Source organism: Narcine bancroftii, chromosome 6, assembly GCF_036971445.1.
Source record: "Narcine bancroftii isolate sNarBan1 chromosome 6, sNarBan1.hap1, whole genome shotgun sequence".
NCBI lineage: Eukaryota > Metazoa > Chordata > Chondrichthyes > Torpediniformes > Narcinidae > Narcine > Narcine bancroftii.
Window position 1 is genome coordinate 64567808 of NC_091474.1, and position 20284 is coordinate 64588091.

General features: G+C 39.4%; 1 protein-coding gene across 6 annotated transcripts in view; it reads right to left on the reverse strand.

Annotated features, from left to right (window-relative positions):
• Positions 1-20284, reverse strand: part of lyst (lysosomal trafficking regulator) — a 344523-nt gene that overhangs the window by 129999 nt on the left and 194240 nt on the right. For all 6 annotated transcript variants that reach the window (XM_069885166.1, XM_069885165.1, XM_069885164.1 and 3 more), the window contains exons 14-21: positions 16066-16239; positions 10843-10991; positions 9373-9563; positions 8794-9039; positions 6901-7074; positions 4125-4277; positions 2921-3058; positions 376-574 (exon numbers count right to left, since the gene is read on the reverse strand). In XM_069885166.1, the coding sequence (XP_069741267.1) occupies positions 376-574; positions 2921-3058; positions 4125-4277; positions 6901-7074; positions 8794-9039; positions 9373-9563; positions 10843-10991; positions 16066-16239 (1424 nt within the window). The remainder of the gene's footprint in view (positions 1-375; positions 575-2920; positions 3059-4124; positions 4278-6900; positions 7075-8793; positions 9040-9372; positions 9564-10842; positions 10992-16065; positions 16240-20284) is intronic.

Genomic DNA, 20284 nt, shown 5'->3' on the forward strand with positions numbered 1-20284 from the left:
ATGATCTTACTGAAAGGCAAGACAAGCTCAAGAAGCCAAATTGCTTAATCTTGTTTCTACTACAACTATTGGCATCAAACAAGCTATTTCAATCATACATAGCTTTGAATCCTCAAATATATTTGAACAGGTTGTTACTCGGTTTATTTATAAGTTCAGAATAAATAATTTATATATGTACAATGGAGTTTCTTCCAATAGACTCTAAATATCACATGCCATTGATCATTTGAAAGTGACATGACTAATATTAAGGTAGTTTCAGTGTGGATGTTATTTTGAAAAACACAAACTAAACAATTATTTTCCACTTCAGTGCCCTTTATCTTTAGTTGTAATGAAAAACATGTCAAAAATAGTGCACATTTCATTCACCTATGTGGAGGGAAAAGTAAAAGCCTGGTGGGGTATGGCAAACATAGGTATTAGTAGGAGGATGTACTGCCAACAAAAAATTGTAAACCAGCTTCAGCAACTCCAGATCTGGCGGTGACCCAAGTACTTCTTCTATGATCTTCACAAATGATCTACAGACCTCCCGTGGGATAGATGTCAGCTGTTCATCTCGATGTTCCTGAGAAACCAGATTGGGGAAAACAAAGAACAGAGGGAAGGTAAGTTACTAGAACACTGAATCCAATATTACCTTTTGTTTCATCTAACAGATTTATTTAATCAGAAGTGGAATTTTTCTACCCAATCTGAAAAGAGACAAAATTAATGTTGCAGTCTTCCACTAAGAAATCTTATGGCTTTTCCATTTGCAGATGATATTAACATGCAAAATAGTTCAGCAAAATTTAGAGTTCTGAATAGAAGGCATCACCATGCATGTTATAAATGTGACAAAACAGGGATTATTAAAAAAAAGTAGTTTGCATAAATGTACATTTCTTCTATATTCTTTAATTGCACAAACAAATATGGGTCCCCTTCTTCAAATTACCAACTGAGTACATGCTTGAGAAAGCACATGAAACTGGTTGATATTAACAGCTTCTTCAACCCCTGCAGTTGGATATCTGAACCCTGCCCACCCAATCATTTATGTCCATTGGCAGCATCATCTACCTACTGTTTTACCATTCCACCTGCCCTTTGATATCCAATCTCCGCCCTCCAATTCAGCAGCCCCACCTCCCCACAACCTCTAATTTCCAGATTCTTACTGATCACTTCTGTTTGCTGGCAGCGATCTGTTACCTATCCAAAAGCCAATCTCCTAATCAAATAGGCTCTGGTAGGTGTAACGAGCCCAGAGAACCCCAATATTCATCAAGACAAATGTTTACTTAAACAAAAGTTGTTTTTAATTATCTTTAAACATGCAAACAGAATCACACTTTAACTTATCGCTATTGACTTAACTAACCTAACTTAACAACCCCTTTCTAATTCTAAGCGCACATGTATGTAATGTGTGTGTAAGTTCAGAAAGGTTCTTTGATTCACAGTCCAATCTCACTTCTCATTCCTCCAATTTCACTGGTTGCAGGCAATTCTTATATTGTGCACAGAATTTTACATTTGTAAAGTTTACCAGACTTTGGTGCTTAAAAGGTAAATGGTTACCGCTCAAGAAGGTTCTTGTCGGTTTTCAGGGAGAGATTTGTTGTACGCTGGACACCCACAACTGATTCCTTTTTAAGCAGCCACTTCAGTGTCTTTTTGAAGAAACTTGCCCCCTCAGGGTTCTCCAGATGATAACCTCTTTCTTTCAGGTCACCACAGAGTTCCTTTTTGTTTCTCTTATTTCAAGTGAAACATTAGACAGCCAGTCCTCTCTTGCATGAACCACAAGGGCTTTGACCAGGCTGAACTAAGCACTCACAACCCGTCTTCCAAATGGGGTTTTCCACAAGCTTGCCAGCTTGTCCTGTTCCAGTCCCATCTGCTGCTGCTGTCTATAAAACTGTAGAACTAATCTCTGTCTCTCTCTCTCTGAGAGAAAGCTTGTTTGACTCTATCTGCTTGCAAAATCACATGACCCTCCTTGAACAGCAAGTTCCACTGCAGACAGTCTACGGCTCCACCAAGTTCTTTCATCTGTTGCCTTTTTGTAAACAACAATCCATTAGTGAAGTCTCTTGGGCACTCTCTAAAGCTTTTGCAAAGGCTCTGGTGTCAACCTGTCTAGCATGAGCTGAGCTCCAGTATTTTAAATAAGATCTGTTTTAAAGTGTTTGTATGTGACCTACACTAATAAACCTGCCCCAATTTATCTCCTAAAACAAATCTATATACTGTCACATAGGAAACAGAGATAGAAAATATTAATTCGACCCTGCTGTTGAATTAAAACTATTGATCTTCTGAATAAGGTTAAAGGTAATTAGTTGCATCACAGAACCAGTCAGATTAGAGAATCAACTCCTAATAAACACTTGCTAGTTACAGCATGCCTTTCATAATAAATGCAATGTTACTTATGCCTACACAAACATCCCAGGATAATTTACAATGACCCAGTGGCAAAATGGTGCTCTTATACCAAGCCATTAAAAATATACATGATCATCCCAGATTCTAAGCCTTATGGCAGACAAAAGCTGAAATATATCATGTATATTATATTTTATGTATTATTATGTTATAATAAAAGGAACATTGAACCTTGAAATATGGGCCAATGTTTGATTTAAGCTAAAGGAGAAACTTGATCCCTAGTTGGGAGGGAGCAAAATTCTGAGTTTTGCATTCTTGATTGGCATTCAGTAACAATGAAAAAGGCACTGAATGGATGTGAAATGAGAAGAGTGCAGAGCTCAGCAATGAAGAATTTTGTAATTAATGATCTGGCACTCTCAGAGACTAGGATCATTTGAAAAATGGCCAAAAAGGTTAGTGAACCCAGCAAAATATGGGAAAACACTAGAGAAAAGGATTGGTGTGGAAATTTGGATGAAAAAATAATTCATACCTGAAGAACCTGGCAAGTCAAGAGGAAGCGATAAACCACTTGAGCCTTTAGAAGTTGTTTGATATTGAACATCTGTTTTGGATGATTGACTCTGATAAGCACTTCAAGCGCGGCCATCAGCATTTCCCAGACACCATTCTGTTTTCAGATTAAACATACGCACTATTGATAATTGTAATATTGCAATGCATTGGAGAACAAGATAAAGAGCATTGGTCCTATTTGAATGAATTACACACACACACAGATGTATAATCATTTGATGACGATGGGGTACAGTAACATTTGTGGAAATTAAGAAGATTCAACAGTTGAGCAGGTAAAATGCAAGCGAAATGTAGCATTTGCAAATGCAAAGTGATCATAAGCATTGATAAAATGATGGGAAAAATTATCAAGCGTTTGTCCAGAATAATCTCAAGGAAAGACACAGTATCTCAGCAATTTAAAAAGCCAAACAAAATACAAAGGTGTAAAGGATCTAAGAATATACATCAAAGTGACATTTTAAAATATGTTGTTAATTTAAAATTTAAATTTAGACATACAGCATGGTAACAGGCCCTATCGGCCCATGAGTCCCTGCTGCCCAATTTCGGCCAATTAATCTACAACCCCGGTCAATACATTTTGAAGGGTGGGAAGAAACTGGAGCAATCGGAGGAAACCCATGAAAAAAGTACAAACTCCTTACAGACAGGACTGGATTCGAACTCCGGTCACTGGCGCTGTAACAGCAATGGTTTAACCGCAATAATAGCCATGTCCAAATGAGGACAAAAAGTCTGTGCCAATACAAAATTCCAAGTTCCTGATCAATGAGTGGAAATGAGAAATTATACAAAGAATAAAAAAAAAAGCATAACTTGCACCTCAGCACCACTGACCCTCAGAAGGGCCACATAGTTAACTCTACCTGGGCCACTGAAAGGGAATGATTTTTGAATAAATAAAGATCAGCACATCGACTCTTCGTTTACTGAAATAATTGTACAAGTCCTGTCATAAGGTAAAATATAGGACAAATCAACTCATTTGATCATTAGTTTCCTTCTCTTTAGGTTCTTCAATAGCAAAAATTTAGTTTGCAACTGTACATCATTTTATAATTATTGATCTATGCAAAGTGGAACATTTCTTCCAATCCAGAGTATATAGTGATAGCAAAGAGTGTAAAAAATAAAATTAGAGAGTAGATCAGAACCTGTGCCTTGGCCCAGATCTTCCAGTCCAGTAATAATTCTGATAGGATCGTCACATCCTGGATCACAGCAGCGGATTCAGTATCAATCTCGAATTGACTTGTATATTTGTTAAAGTTAAGGACTGGAGCACTGCAGCATCCATCAAGTAAAGTCTGAAAGATATTTTTTTTAAAAACTCCATATAAAACTGTCTATACATAATCATAGCCAGTAACCCAAGAAAATTAAAGTTTTCACTATATTAGGCATAATATTCAAAAGAGCAAAGATGTCATAAAAAATAGTAACGGCTGCATTCCAAACCAGGCAGTGTTATATTTATTATGAGAATCAATAAATTCATCGTATGAAGTTACATGCTTTGATGCATAGTATTAAGAGATGAATGAATCAGCACGTGGGGATTGAAATGCTCTAAAGTAGTGGTCACAAACTTTTTTGGGATGCTACCCCATTGGCTCCAAGGACACACCCCTAGTGCATTCCACCCCCCCACCCCCCCCCCCCCCCCCACCACACATACAACAAACATATGCCTTTTTCTTGGTATTAGGTCCACTACAAATTTAACACAACTACTGTCTCACCCTTGTAACTTGTAGATAGATACAATTGGTGTGCCATGCCTGCTTGTCGTGATACAGGTGGTTGGTACTGATTGTATGAACCAATCAATTAACATCAGTATTGTTTCGCAAACTTGTATCAGAACATTACTGGTTTGCATGCAGGTGTATGTGTGTCTCCTGTTATGCATTGGTGTCATGTGTAAATAAAGTTCACCATTTCGTACTGACAGGTAGCGAGGATTGTCACTATTTGAACCTTTCGAACTTGTTTTCCTACCACAGATTGACGCTACAAGAATGGTTCAAGGAAAAACAACCGGACAATTGGGTGGGAGCTATGTTCTGGCAAAAAGCTAAAATGAAGGGCCCACATGTACAGGGGACAGAGTATTATGGTTAATCAAAGATACTGCTGGGTTTGGCAGTCTGGCCAGCATGCTGGAGGAGCATCACAAGCTGATGGAATGGTCAGACAGTGTGAACTTGTAAGGGGAGGAGATTGGCCACCATCTTGTGACCCTCCTCAAATAATCGGAGTTCACGGGATGTAAGGGGAATTAGAGAGACCTTTTGACTGCTGACAGTCTTTCTGCAGCACCGACATGAAGCCTTGCGACAAAAAGAACACGAAATCCCTCAGTTAAAATTTGGTGTAAACGCTGCTGCAGCGTTGCTCCCCAATGGGAAAACTTGAACTAGAGAGATTTAAGGCACACAGCTAGCATTCAGGCTGGTCAATGTACAATAGTTTGAGTTGTGGCCACATGGCTGCTCCAGATCTGGACGCGTTGGCACCGACCGGCGTGAGCATACCCCATCGGAAGCAGGTATCTGGATGCGTTATCAGGAAACCATGAACAACAGCCTGCGGATGGTATCTGAGGCCTTGGAGGGTAACACATCCCTGTGGGTCCAGGAAGAAGCTGCTGTCCGGCCCCCTCCTTGCGGAAGTTAGATTTAGTCTCAGGCAGAGTGGCGTACGGTAGAGGATATGATTAAGGCCCTTAGTGACTGGGCTCAAGTTATTGGAACTAAATGAGGGCTCCAAAATACCACTGCAGTAGTGAGACACCTGGTTACCACCGTCTTTCCCTATCTGAAGGGAATTGTGCTGTCTTTAATCTGTCCAGTGGTGGGTAAGATAGCGAGGGAGACTGCTGGAAGGGCTGGAGAGGGCTGTGCATGTTCAGGCCTGGAAAGTAGAAAAGAACGCAGGGCTTAACTAAGGACTGGATCCATGCAATATTTGCCTTCACCCTGTATGCAATTTGGAAGGAACATTGTGCAGGGAAGCGATGGACGGGATCCATCTGCAAAGGGCACGGTTTGGGTCAGGAAGCAGTGTGGAGCTGCAGTATTAGAAGGGGTGGACCAGTGTATGGCAACAGTATACTTCACTGCAGTAGGATGGTAGTCAAATCTTCTGGTGTATTCGTTCACCCATAATTTCCTGGCCAGAAATTTCAACGGTCAATATCCCAGACCACGTCACCAAGAAACAAATAAACGTTCGGACTGCCACTTTTTTTCTCACCACCCCCTTGGATCTTTCCACTGCTCCCAGGTGGTGGGGAGGGGGGGGGGGGGTCGGCGGGCGGCACCGCCCATTTTGGGATTCACTACTCTTAAGTAGCTGCTAAAATATAAGTATTTTGAGAATGGAAAGTTGTTAATAAACAGGTCTGGAAGAATTCTATTTAAGAAGGGACTTGCAGGATTGACTACACCCCACTGTGAAGCTTGAGAGTAAATTTACAGATTATTTTGCTACGCCTTCAGTTTCGTCAGGTTGTATTTGTACATTATTTGGATGATGATTAACTTGAACTTGAGGTGAAAGAGAAATGGAATCTGTTGCCTCAATTGGCAAGGAGCAATGGTCAATTGGGATGTATCCTCATCTCCACATCTTTGCTTCTGTGGAGACTTTACTCTGGGTTCTATCTATAAATGATACTGGCAGGTGTTTATGGTGGGTGAGAAGGATAAGAGAGAAAAAAAGCAGCTAGTGCCTACCCATGAAAGATGCCTTTCGTTTTGTTTTTTTACAAGGTGCAACCACAGGTAAATTAAATGGATCAAGTCTTGTTACAAAGACTTCATTATCACACTGGGTCACCTATTTTATCAGTTCATTGAAAATGACGTTGAACTAATTACAGGGGTCACTGAAGAAAGAAATATGCATGAAGGGAGTACCTCATACCTTTAAGATGTGAAAGCCCACTATACATTTCATTTTGATGAGCACTTGGTGAACCATAGCATAACCATGGCAGCTTTCCATTTCCTGGATTCTCTGTTGGTTGTACTTTGTCAAAGTAAGTATAATATTCAGTGCCAGGGCTTGTGTTTTTTCACAGTCACTTATTTCTACAGACTAGACAGAAAAGGAAGGTATAAATATTTATCCATAGTTTAACTATAAATGCAACAGGTCATTTCTAAATTGTGCATTAGTGAAAGAAATGATACTATACCACCTCCCTCATAAAACATTATCCAGCGAAAAACTATGCTAAACAAAACAGAATGGTCTATGTTCAAACATCAGGAGTGTGTACTGTTAGTTTATTTGTAGTATTCACTGTCATTGAACAACATGCTGCTAATCTTCATTGAAGCCCATAAATGAACACAGCCGCCAACTCTCTGCAAATCTACCAGCACTAGATTGTACGCAGGTCCCAAACTTAGTATAATGTTATTGAAAACTAAAACACAAAAAGAACATACAAGACTTGCAGCTGTTTATACTGTTTTATATTATACAGCTAGCACAGTGCATCACTACTACAATGGCAGGGTTCAAAACTGGCACTGTCTGTAAGAAGTTTTTATGTTCTTCCTGTGTCTGCGAGGGTTTCCAGTTTCTTCCCTCCCCCTTCAAAAATGTATGTGGCATTTAGGTTAATTAGTGTATTTGGGTGGTGTGGGCTTGTGGGCTGGAAGAGCCTGTTATCTTGTTGAATGTGCAAATTTTAAATTTAAAAACAAAATTTAAATTTAAAGCTCTGGGCCTATACTTGCTGGAGTTTAGAAGGATGGGGGTGGGGAGGAATCTCATCGAAATATATGGAATATTGAAAGGGCTGGAAGACTGGATGTGGAGAAGATGTTTCCAGTCATGAGATACTAGGACCAGAGGGCACAGCCTCAGAATAAAACAGCATCCCTGAAGAACAGAGATGAGGAGAAATTTCTTCAGCCAGAGGGCAGTGAATTCACTGCCACAAGTGGCTGTGAAGATCAAGTCACTGGGTCTATTTAAAATGGAGACCAGAATGTTCTTGATGAGTAATGGTGCCAAAAGTTAGGGGGAGAAGGCAGGACAATGGATTTGGAGTAAAAATACATCAGCTGTGATTTAAGTGGCAGAGCAGACCTGTTGGGTCAAATGGCCTAATTTTGCTTTGACATCTCATGGTCTAATATCCATTATCTTTACAATTGAAAGCAATCTATTGTACGTGCACCGTCAACCTATCCTATCAATTCAGTTTTACAATTAATCATAAAAATGGTTCAACTCATCAGCTAAATTACACCTGTATAAACCAAATGGAGAACCTATATGCCTTCCTAAAACCAGATTGAGCAATCCCATTGCCGCTCTCCCAAGGCCATAGAACTCAATGCATTGGGCAAATGCTTTTGTAGACTAGAATAAGATACTACAAACCTCCAACACTCTTTCTCAGGGCTGTGAGCAGAAATTGAGACCAAAAAATGTAAGCATGGGGTCAAATGTTCTCCATTATACCATAAGATTCAATGAATGAAAACTTGAGGATGGTTATCATCACATTGCTTGAACAGACGAGCCAAACATTGTGATGACCCAACATCAAGGCAGGACGTGTACAGATACTGAAAACTTGTACGAATCTGACATCCAAGTGACAGGATACTGCAGTATACTTCAACCTATCTCTTTTCTCTTCCCCTTACCCCTAAAATGTATTCCCATCTGTAATTAAACAATTCTGCATAAAAAAGGCTAATTTTGTCAGTACTAAGTATAGTACAGCAACACTCTTAACTGGTTGTGCAATTAACTTAAAGCACTACTAAATAAGTCACAAGTAACATCTCTTACCCTGGCAAAGAGAAAGATGAATACACTAGTTCCTCCAATTTTGTGGAGGATACGCTGAAGCTCCTGATGTTCCAAAGGTTCCAAACTCTTTAGTTTCTGGGGGTCCATGGTATTGTTCTGGACATCCTTCAGGCTGAAAGGCCTTTGCAATGATACCATTCTTGTTTGTCCTTTTAGTCGAATAACTGGCTCGTAAATGGTATATTGAGCAGGACATTGTGGGTTGTAAACAATAGCGAGGCTATCCTAAAAATAAATTAAGCTATAATACTTGTCAGGTTTTCCCTGTATAATAGAACTTTATAGCTATATAAACGTATGAGATGCCAGTGCTTTAAAGGAACTATCCAATTTTCCTCGCTTCCCTGCTCTTTCAACAGTCATTCAAAGCTGCACTTTTGAAATAGTTATCCATTTTTGAGACATCATTTTAATTCTTTCAATATCATACCAGGCAGTGCATTTGAGATCATAATCATCCTGCAATGCAACAAAAATTCTCATTTCCCCCCCTCATCATATTGTAACAATAGACAGTATTTGGCACTACATTTGATTGTACTTGAGTGTTCTACTCACCACCAGAGGGCTAGTGTCTAGCTCCTTGTTTTTCATTATAAGTTCTTTAATTTGATCACACTGTATAATTTCCAGAGTAACATACTTAGAGTAATTTGCTTGATTTTTCCCATATTTACAAGGCATAAGAGAGGTGAAGTCAGGTCCACAAACATACAAATAATATGCTTCTTCCGGCCCTATCCTGGCACCTAAATTAAAAAAAAATACTTTCAATCCAATCTTAACATTTAAATATAGGTGTATATGAGTACTAAGGTATTGAAAGCTAAATTTTGTTCTAAAATGTTATTATAAAAATGAAAGCTCAGAGAGAATTTTCATGTTTCTTTATTAAAATAATATGCCATGGGATCCTAAACTCATTAAACTTCTTCTGGCTTATGCTAAAGCAGCTTCCATTTTGATGGTGAGTTTATTGTCATACACATTGTACAGTGTACATAGGCACCATAATTTTTGTTTGCTGCAGCCGAACAGGTAATTATCAAGATAAACTATTATAGTAAACTAATTGAATAAAATTCAGAGATAATAAATACTTGATTATAGATATAAATATTCACAGTAATCCAAGTGCAAAAGTGACTTGCAATTATGCAGAAAGTTCATGATTAGTGTACCAAGGAGAGGTTCAAGTGTCCGATAGCTATTGTAAAGAAACTGCTCTTGAACCTTGAGTTGCGGGTTTTGAGCATTCTGCTCAAAAATAGCAGTGACAAGAAGTTGTGACCACAGTGGTATAGGTCCGTTATGATGTTGGCTGCCTTCTTGAGGCAATGCCTTACCTAGATGTCCGCAGTAGATGGTTAGAGCCTGTAATGGACCAGGTTACGTTTACTATCATCTGCAGCCTTCTGTATTCATGCTCAGTTGAATTCCCAAACCAGTGATGCAACCAGTCAGTATACTTTCCACAGTGCATTTGTCAAAGTTTGAGAATCTGAAAACATGTCAAATCTCCTCAGACTCCTTAGGAATTAGAGGCATTGGTGTACTTTCTGATTCCCAGGAACTTGAAGGTTCTGACTCTCTCCACCTCCTTCCCATTAATGCAAGCATTTCTTTGGTCTTGATAACATTGAGAAAAAAATGGTTGCTCTGACACCACCCAACCAGGTTCTCGATCTCCATTTTGCATTCTGACTCTACGGTTATTCAGCCAACAATGTCATCAGCAAATTTGTTCATTGTCATCATGTCATGGTGTTGGGATGTGGCGACATGTGGCCAGAAGCAGAACAGGGAAACATTCAACTATTAAGAGCTACAATTTTCCAACAGTCCTCTCCAGAGAACAGGACCAGAAAACTAAGTAAAATTCAGTCACCTAGTATGTGAAAGTACTAATGTATTGGAATTTCCAGGATGAAGACTCAAACAGCTCTGCACCATTTGACATGAATTCTTCTTCAGTCAGAAAATATAGATACACAAAAAAAAACCTTGAATTTCTCATCAAACCATTACCATTGAAAAGAAGCAAGCTTCCAATACTCCATCTTCCAGCTAACCTGGTGGAATCTTTAGGATCTGTAGTGTGGCCAATCAATGCAAAACTTTTATGACCGTCAGAGCTTTTTCGAGGAATGATATAATCCAAGGCCAACTCAGACTTTCTGAAAAACAAAAACCTTCCCATTAAAATCCAAAGAAATCTTTGCCAATTTCGTAGCTCAGTGACAGTGGGCTTTGATCAATAAACACAATAATAGAGTACAGACTTAACATTGAAGGTAATCTCACAAGAGATCATCTTGTTTGGCTGTGATTCAAAAAGATAAAAAATTCAACTAAAAGAAATGCAATCAGAATTTCCTTCAAGAACCCGAAAGAATGTATTCACATATATTTCCGGTGCGGACTCGAAAGGCCAACATGGCCTGTTTCCGCTCCGTAAATGGTTATATGGAAAGCCAAGAAATGGCAGGCCTTTGAGCTTGCTCCACCATTCACTGTCTCAGTTCTATTTTCCAGCACTATCCCCATATCCCTTAATATCTTGTAATTTGCCCTCCTAATTGGTTGCTTCACATGAATATTAGTTTTAATATTCATATTCTAGGCTTCTTTAAACATCACCACCAACAATCTCTCACTATGTGAACTGAAGTGGCCATTTCTGTTTTTATCTCACATTTCCAGCATCTGCTGTATTTGAACTTTCACACTCAGTTATGTTCGGTCCATTCACTTGGAGAAGTAACAAAACAGAAATCCTAAAGAAACTCAGCAAGCCTTGCAGCTTCCTTTGGAAATAAAGATATAAAACCAACATTTCGGCTTACCGCCCAGTATTGTCAGCAAAACAAGGGAACTAGTCATCAACTCGAGGAAGCAGGGTGCTGAAGAGCTTTATCTTTTTCAGAGTAAATATCACAAGAAGCCTGCCCTGGTGCAATGGAAGATTTAAACCGTGTTTCTTACTTTTGCAGCCTTTGCTTCTGCAAGGCTGAAAACCTGGTTGTTGCATATGAATTAGTAGACACACCTAAATTCCACCATGGGGCCCTAGACCAGCTTATGCAAGAAGGGATGCAGTTGAATCCAATTTACACCATGAGGCCAAGAGATGTCTTTTGTTGGTCGCAGACTGTCAGGAGACCTTGAAGATAATTAAATCATTTGTTCAAAGAGATAAGATCTGAAGTAAACAACTTTTGGGTAATATAAGCCATGGTCCCACTGCTGAAGTTTGAGACTCTCCAAGAGGTGGCAACATCTCTCAGCAGGAAGAAGAACTTCAAGATTCCAACCAATGTCCCAGTCCGGGGAGGTGGAGAAGCTGCTGCCGGCGCCCAGACAACCTACTAAAAGTGTGCAGTCGTCGCCTCGCTTTGGCAGTTGGGACCAGTCCAGGCATTGATAAGTATAATTGGGAAGGGCTTGCATATTGTAGTGTGAACTCAGCTAGCTATTTAGTAATAAAGACTTGTATAAACTGAACTGCTCTCAGTGTGTGTGTGTCTATTTTCTTTCGGTAGCACAAACACTGTGACCAATCTAAAACGAACAAAAATGAGAGGTATAAGTTTACCCAAGACACCTGGTCAAAATAAATTGACACTTGGCCCAGAAGCCCGAGGATTCGGCACGGCCCCAGTGTCCCTACCAATATTTTAGTAGATCCTGTCCAGCTACATCACAACTTGTATGGGAACTGCTCTGCTGAAGACCACAAGAGAGTAGAAGGTTGTGACCCCAGCATGAGCCATCATGCAAACCAGCCTCCTCCCCACTGACTCTATTTTCATCTCCTGCAATCTTAGGGAAGCAGCCAACATCCTGGTTACATTCTCTTTTCCCTCCCCTGGCAGGCAGAACATAAACAAGTCTTCCAAATTCAGCAATAATTTATTTCCTTGTTATCAGACTCTTGAACAGACTTCCCATTGGTAGAGGATGAGGCCTTGCACTACTTAATTGAACTTTTTTGTCTTTACACCCTGCATTTTTGGTTTTTTTTTCGTATATAACACTACTATTTTGTCCTTACACTACTATTGTATTTTGTAGAAGCTGAGATGTCTAGACAGAATGCAAAACAAAGGTTTTCACTGTATCTCAGTACACATGACAATTCACATTCATATTCCTATTATGAGCCTGGATTATTAACTTAAATATAGGTATTGGAAATTATGTAAAAATCTCAGGTATTCATGCACAATAGAAGTAATTAAAACCTATCAATATTTTACATCTGAATCAAGACAATATAAACGAACAATTGGATCACATAAAACACCCTAACCTTGAGAAATGTTGAAGTGATGAAAAACCTGTGAGTCTCGTTCTGGGGAAAGAAAATAGAAACCCAGAATGCCAATGAAGCATCCAAGTTTTTTAAATCAACACAAAAAACCTCCTGAGAGTACAGTAGCAGTGCAGCAGGTTTTGTCTCTTGAACCTTCTCCACAATTCAAAAAGGTTATGGCTAATCTTCCAACTCACATGCCATTTTCCTGTTCCACTGATTCTTTTTAATATGCAACAAGTATCAGAGCATACAATTCAACACGTATCACAATACCCTCCCCAATAAAGACAGTCTTTGTCCAACAACAGACCAAATTCCGGAAGTAAAATTAGTGACTGCACTTGATATAAAAGAGACATTACAATGGCATCGAGGAGCTTTGATAAAACCAATAGCAATAGTTGGAACAATATTTTTTTTCCCTGAGGAAAGTGGTTGTGGTTCCTGGAGTTCAATCATCTCGGGACATCAATGAAGGAGTTCCTTGGGCCCAGACATCTTCAAACTTTCCTTCCATCAAAGGTTAAAAATGGATATGTATGATTGCATAATCTTGCAAACATCAGCAAACAAAACAGCTGTGCCAGCATGTTACAAAACACAGGTGTATTTAGGCATGTGTTGATAAATGACAAGCAACATTGATGCTAGTTAAGTGACCACCTCCAAACGTAATGAGTTCAAAATCTATAATGATATTACCAATATTGACTACTCATCCTGAAGGCCAACACTGACAAGAAACGCAAGTGGACGAGGCACATTAACACTAAGGCTACAAGAACAGCTACTGGGTATCTAGTAGCAAGTGAATCACCTTCCAGCATCCACAAGATTTTCCATCAGTACCAAGATATAAATCAGTAGTGTGTTGGAATGCCCTCAATATACTCTCTGATTGAGTGGATCTCCAAACACACCTTAGTTCAACAACATCCAAAGTAGAGCAGCCCAATTGACTAACATGACAAATGTCATTCGAAACATTCATTCCCTCCACCACTAGTGCAGCTTGGCAACAGTGTGTACAAAATGCTCTGCAGTTATTTGCAACCTCCATCATTCATGACAAGGGAAAACGGAACACAAGATCAAAATCGGCTGCTAGTTCCCTTCCAAATTGGATACCGCCATGATTTGTAAATACAATCAACATTGATGGGTCTAAATTATGGATCAACCAACATCATTAACCAACATCAACTCAGCAGGTCAAACAGTGTACTTTATGTAGCAAAGATAAAGACAGATAACCATGTTTTGGGCTTGAGTCCTTTATCAAGGTCAATTCCACCCTATCTCCCCTCTTGCCATACACCAACATCCAAGGAAATTTATAATATCAACTAAGACTTCTTTGGCCTATCAGGGCCAGTAAAATCCATTGCATTTCTGATATGCCTTGAATAAATGTAGGTTTTATTCATTCACCAGATGATGCAGGAATTAGAAAGTTAGTTTTTGTACAGGTTTCATAGACTAGGCTTGCATTCTCTTTATTAGAGAAGATTAAAGGATAATCCATTTGAAGCAGTTGAGATAATTACAGGATTTGGTATAGATAAAAGTTATTTCCACTTGTGGGAAGCACAGAATAAGGGATCATTACCTTAATATCAGGTAATTCAGGGGTGATGTCACTAGGCTAAGATAATGGATAGTCTAAGATGTGGCACCAAGACAAACAGTCAAGATACACAGGTAAACAAGAAAATCTGCAGATGCTGGGATCTAGTGCAGTTCACAAAAGTGCTGGAGAAACTCAGCATGTTGTGCAGCATCCTGAAATGTCAACTGCATTTTACTTTCTATGGATGTTTCTCCAGCATTTTTCTGTACTGCAAGATACACATCAAGCACATTCCCACTGAACTGCAGAAAAGGGTCAGGTACCTTTATTGTTCCAATCTTTGTAGGTGTAGGCAAATTTTCCATCAGTACAGGTACATAATCTTTTATCCAAAACTCTCGGGACAAGACACTTAATAGTAACAGCAGTATGTTAAGTAATTGCGTTGATTTCAGATTTGCGCAAACAAAGACACTCCAACTAGAAGGGTCTCTGGACTGGTGGGGGGGGGGGGGGGGGGTGTGGCGCGTTGCAGCGGCGCCGGGTGGGGGGGGGGGGGGGAGAGGGTGTTTGTGGCAGCGCTGGAAGGGAGGTGGGGTCTGGGCTGCTTACGATGAATTGGGTGTCCGTATACAGCAAATTGGGGGCGCTGGACTCTTGTTTTTTCTGTTGGTACCTATAAAGTAAGGATTCTCTTGGGTTCTACTAATCACCGACAAGGACCGATGGGATATTCAAGTGTGAGTTGAGGGTGGGTCACGTCGGGTCATGTATGGTGCCAAATGCAAGCTTTGGTGTGCAGATGACATCTGCAGAAAAAATGCTGAGTTTTCAGAACTTTGGATAAAAGATTTTGTACCTGACATATGATTTACAAAACTCTTAATAATTCAAACTGGAATATTTAATTTATCAACATGTTGACACTTCTTAGAGGAGATGGACACAGGAGAAAAAAAACATTAGCAAGAGTGAGACCTAGTGTAGTTGTCCAGCATCCACACAATGCATTGAGGCCAAATGTGATCTACATTGTATTGAAAGACACTGATTTGAACACCCAGAGCAATCATATTCCATCATTGAATGGATTAATACATTGTACATAAGGAATTAATTTTCTGCCATGTTAATCATAACTAAAAGTTCTATAGCACATCTCAATCAGAATGCTGCATTCCATTTTGGATGCAGATAGGCAGAAACAATTTTACAGAAGTATGATTTTCAGCCTTAAATGGTTAATTTAGCTGGACAAACTGCATAACCTGGCCTGAAATCCCTCAATTTGGGTTGAAACATAATTTATCTTTAAAATTATTTGAGAAGGTAAATAAGTAATAAGTCAAGTACAAGATTATACCTTTGACCAGACACCCAAAGTGAAAGTTTGCCATTAACATATTTCTTGTTTTCTGACTGTTGCACATAGGTCAGTGCTAGGTGCTGCCATTTGCCTGGTGTTATAAGATTTTGTGGTGACTCAGCCTGTGCCAGAACGCCTGCTTTTAAGTCATCGTTGACATCATTGCAAATTCTACAAAAAGAAAACAAAACACTTAATATTTAGAAATCATAACAAATACATATAAAAATTAGAGACCTCATAAATATGTAGGGCCTTTCATAATCATAGAACAGCTCAAAGTACTTCATGGCAATGAACCAATTTTGAAGTGTAATTATTATTGCATTGGTTTAACCAGACAATCCATTTTAGTTATATTAATCAAAAATTAAATATTGGCTGAGACAATAGTGGGTGGGGACCATTCCTGCACTCCTCTGAATCAACTCTTTCCTTCACCTGAGAGATCAGAAGTTTCAGTTAAATCAATCATCACGTGCAACATCCTTAGATAACTGCCCAGATGTATTAACCAGCATATTTTGTTTCAGGTTCCTGGAGTGTGAATATTTAACGCAAGAAACCATCACGGCGTGATTAGGAGGAAAATCAAATGAAATTTAACACCAATCCATCTTCAGAGACATTTGGAGATCACACTTGGAGTAATGTTTTTATAGGGACTTTTTTTAAATGGAGGCACTGCTGTAATGGCAGCCCTCCTGCTGGTGTGGACCTAGGAGAGTGGGGAATGGAGACACAGCAGTGCTCTGCAGGGTCCTAATGTTTGGACCTGATGTTGACAGTTTTAAACTGCCTGTTAATGGAGTAGACAGTGTATTTTTTAAAAATCTTACAACCATGGAGATGGGAACGCGTGTGCTGGGCAGCATACCATGAGAGGTTGCAAACTCCAGGGGAGCAGTGGTCTGGCACAGGGCACCACCCTACAGGACGGTGGCCATGGCAGCGGACCAGCGAGGTGCTCAGCAGCTGAAGGACCCATACAGGCTGCGGGCTATTACAAAGGCTGTGGGAGGCTGGCTCATGAAGGGCCTCGGGCATTGAAGGCTTCTTGATTGTAATGGAGGTTTGGACCTTGTGTTTGGATTGCCGATGGTTTGAAATGGAGTCTGTATGAGCTGCAAAGGCTGCAGGAGTGATGGAGGCGAGTCCAAGGGTCTTTGAAGGGAATTTCTGTTGCTTCTCTTTCTCCTATTGATAGGGGTTCAGGCAATTCTCATGGCGACTCTTTCTTTACCTTATGGCAGACAAAAGTTGAGGTATATCATGTATATTACACTTTAAGTTTTAAAGAATAGAATGAATCTTTGAAAGGAAAAATAAAGTTAATGAAGAGGTTTAGGGCTGTAATTCTAGAACCTAGGACCACAGCAGTTAAAAATAGAGCTGCCAATTGTGAAGTGATTAAATTAAAACATCACCTGAAAGTAGAAATGGAGCTCAGATATCTCATTTCTACCACCAAAGCAGGTGACCATTTTTAAAACTGAGTCACTCTTAATTGAAAGCTGAAGTACATCCTTGAGCACAGGAGGGTTGGATGGATTCAACATAGATCATATGGAACTGAGTTGATGGAGGCTAAAACAAGAAATTCTTATTTTCCAATGAAGGTTTCTGCAGCAGATGAGCAGAGAGGTATAGGACCCTCTAAATGACCCTATAGCCCCTTTTAATTCAAGTATAAAAGAAACAAAAAATATTGCAATTAAGTAATCATCAATGGCTTTCCGATTAGTCTCTCCACATCACACCACTTCAGAAATAACATTGTTGGTCTTAATTTATCCCTTAAATATGCTCTTAACAAAATAGCAGAAGAGTGTGTTATTCACTGTTCCATACTTATTTTTTAATTGATCAAATGACATCAAATGTCCTCCTTCATAACAATCTTCAGTATGTCTAATCCCTTTACAAGACTAGATACCTAAAAATTGATTACCCATTGTAAAAGGAACGTCTGTTTTGAATCAAAGGCATTTTAGGTGATAAAGCGACTCCCCGACCCCACCCTGTTCTAATTTCATCATTTATCTTGTTCCAAATATTAATGATTTGTTTTAAAAGATGTGGGTTCTCTCACCAGATATTAATTTCACTTCCCATTTGTATATAAAATCCTCTGGTCTCCAATTTTAATTTTACCCATGAACTGACTCTACCCATTATGGTTATGGCAAAGCCATCCATCTATTCCAATCTTCTTCAACCTTTTTACGTAAAGGTAAGTAATCAATTTATATGTTATTTACATTATTATCTATACGTATCCTTAAATATTTTATCCCATTTATCGGCCAGTTAAATTGAGTATTTCTTCGACAATGAGTGTAATCCCCTCCCATAAGAGGCATAATTTCACTTTAGTCCCATTTTATAGCCTGAAACTTTCCCATATTCTTCCAATTTTAAGTGCAGCTTTTGTAACAAAATTGCTGATTCTGTCAAATATATCAAAACATCATCAGCAAATAAATTAATTTTCCCGGCCCATCGAGCCTGCTCCACCATTCAATAAGATCATGGCTGATCTGATCATTGACTCAACTCCTTTTCCCCATATCCCTTAATTCCTTTTTTATGTAAAATCTATCTAATTGAACCTTACATATGTTTAATGAAGTACCTCAACTGCTTCCCTGGACAGAGAAGTCCACAGATTTACTACTCTCTGGGGAATAACAGGTTTTCCCCATCTCCATCTTAAATCTACTTCCCTGAGTCTTGAGGCTGTGTCCCCTAGTTCTGGTCTCACCTACCAGTGAAAACAATTTTCTTGTCTCTATCTTATCTATCCCTTTCATAATTTTATATGTTTCTATACAATCTCCTCTCATTCTTCTGAATTCGAATCAGTATAATCCAAGACGATTTAGTCTCTCCTCATAGGTCAACCCCCTCATCTCTGGGATCAACTTGGTGAACCTCCTCTGGATTGCCTCCAAGGTCAATATATCCTTCCTCAAGTACAGAAGCCAGAACTCCAGGTGCGGCCTCACTCGTACCTTGTATAGTTGCAGCATGACCTCCCTACTCTTGAATTCAATTCCTCTAGCGATGAAGGCCAACATTCCATTTGTCTTCTTAATAACCTGTTGTGCCTGCAACCCAACTTTTTGTGATTTGTGCACAAGCACTTCCACGACCTTCTGCACCACAGCATGCTGCAGTCTTTCACCATTTAAATAATAATCTGCTCTTCTATTTTTCCGACCAAAGTGAATGACTTCACATTTACTAATGTTGCACTCCATCTGCCAGACCTTTGCCCACTCACCTAATTTAACTATATCCTTCTGCAGCCTCTTCACATCCTTTGTACAATTTGCTTTTCCACTCAATTTAGTATCATCCGCAAACTTGGCTGCCCTACTCTCTGTCCCCTCTTCCAAATCAGCAATGTAAATGGTGAACAGCTGTGGGCCCAGCACCGACCCCTGCGGCACCCCATTTAACACTGTCTGCCAATCAGAAAAGCAGCCATTTATCCTAACTCTCTGCCTTCTGTCCGTTAACCAAACCTCAATCTATGTTAATATTCTCCATTCATCTGTATCTTATTGATGTCTCTTGTGCAGCACCTTATCAAATGCCTTCTGGAAACCCAAATACACATCAACCTGTTCTCCTTTATCTACCGCACTCATTATATCCTCAAAGAACTCTAGCAAGTTTGTCAAACAAGACCTGTCCTTTCTGAATCCATGCTGCATCTGCCTGTTGGAACCCCTTCATTCTAAGTGTCTCGCTTAATGACGGCTTCAAGCATTTTCTTGACTACAGGCGTGAAGCTAATTGGCTGATTGTTACTCATCTTCTGCCTACATTCCTTTTTAAAAAGTGGTGTGACACTTACTGTCTTCCAATCTGCTGGGACCTGCAGAGATTTATTACTTTGCAATGAACTCAGTGCTTTCCTCACCTCAGCTTGAGTGAAAGGAGCATTCAATTCTACTTGTGTTCTTTTAAATTTAACCTTGGAAGCCTTATTTGTGATAGAAAATCTTCTATTTTATTATCATCTCTTTGTGATTCAGATTGATAGAACTTAGAATAAAATTGTTTAAAAGTCTCGTTTATTTCTTGAGGCTTATAACTAATTACATTCAAATCTGTTTTTATTGCATTAATCATTCTTAAGACCTGTATCTTGAGTCCATGTATCTTTTACTTCAAATGGAAACTCCTAAGCAGGGGGTTCATAAGT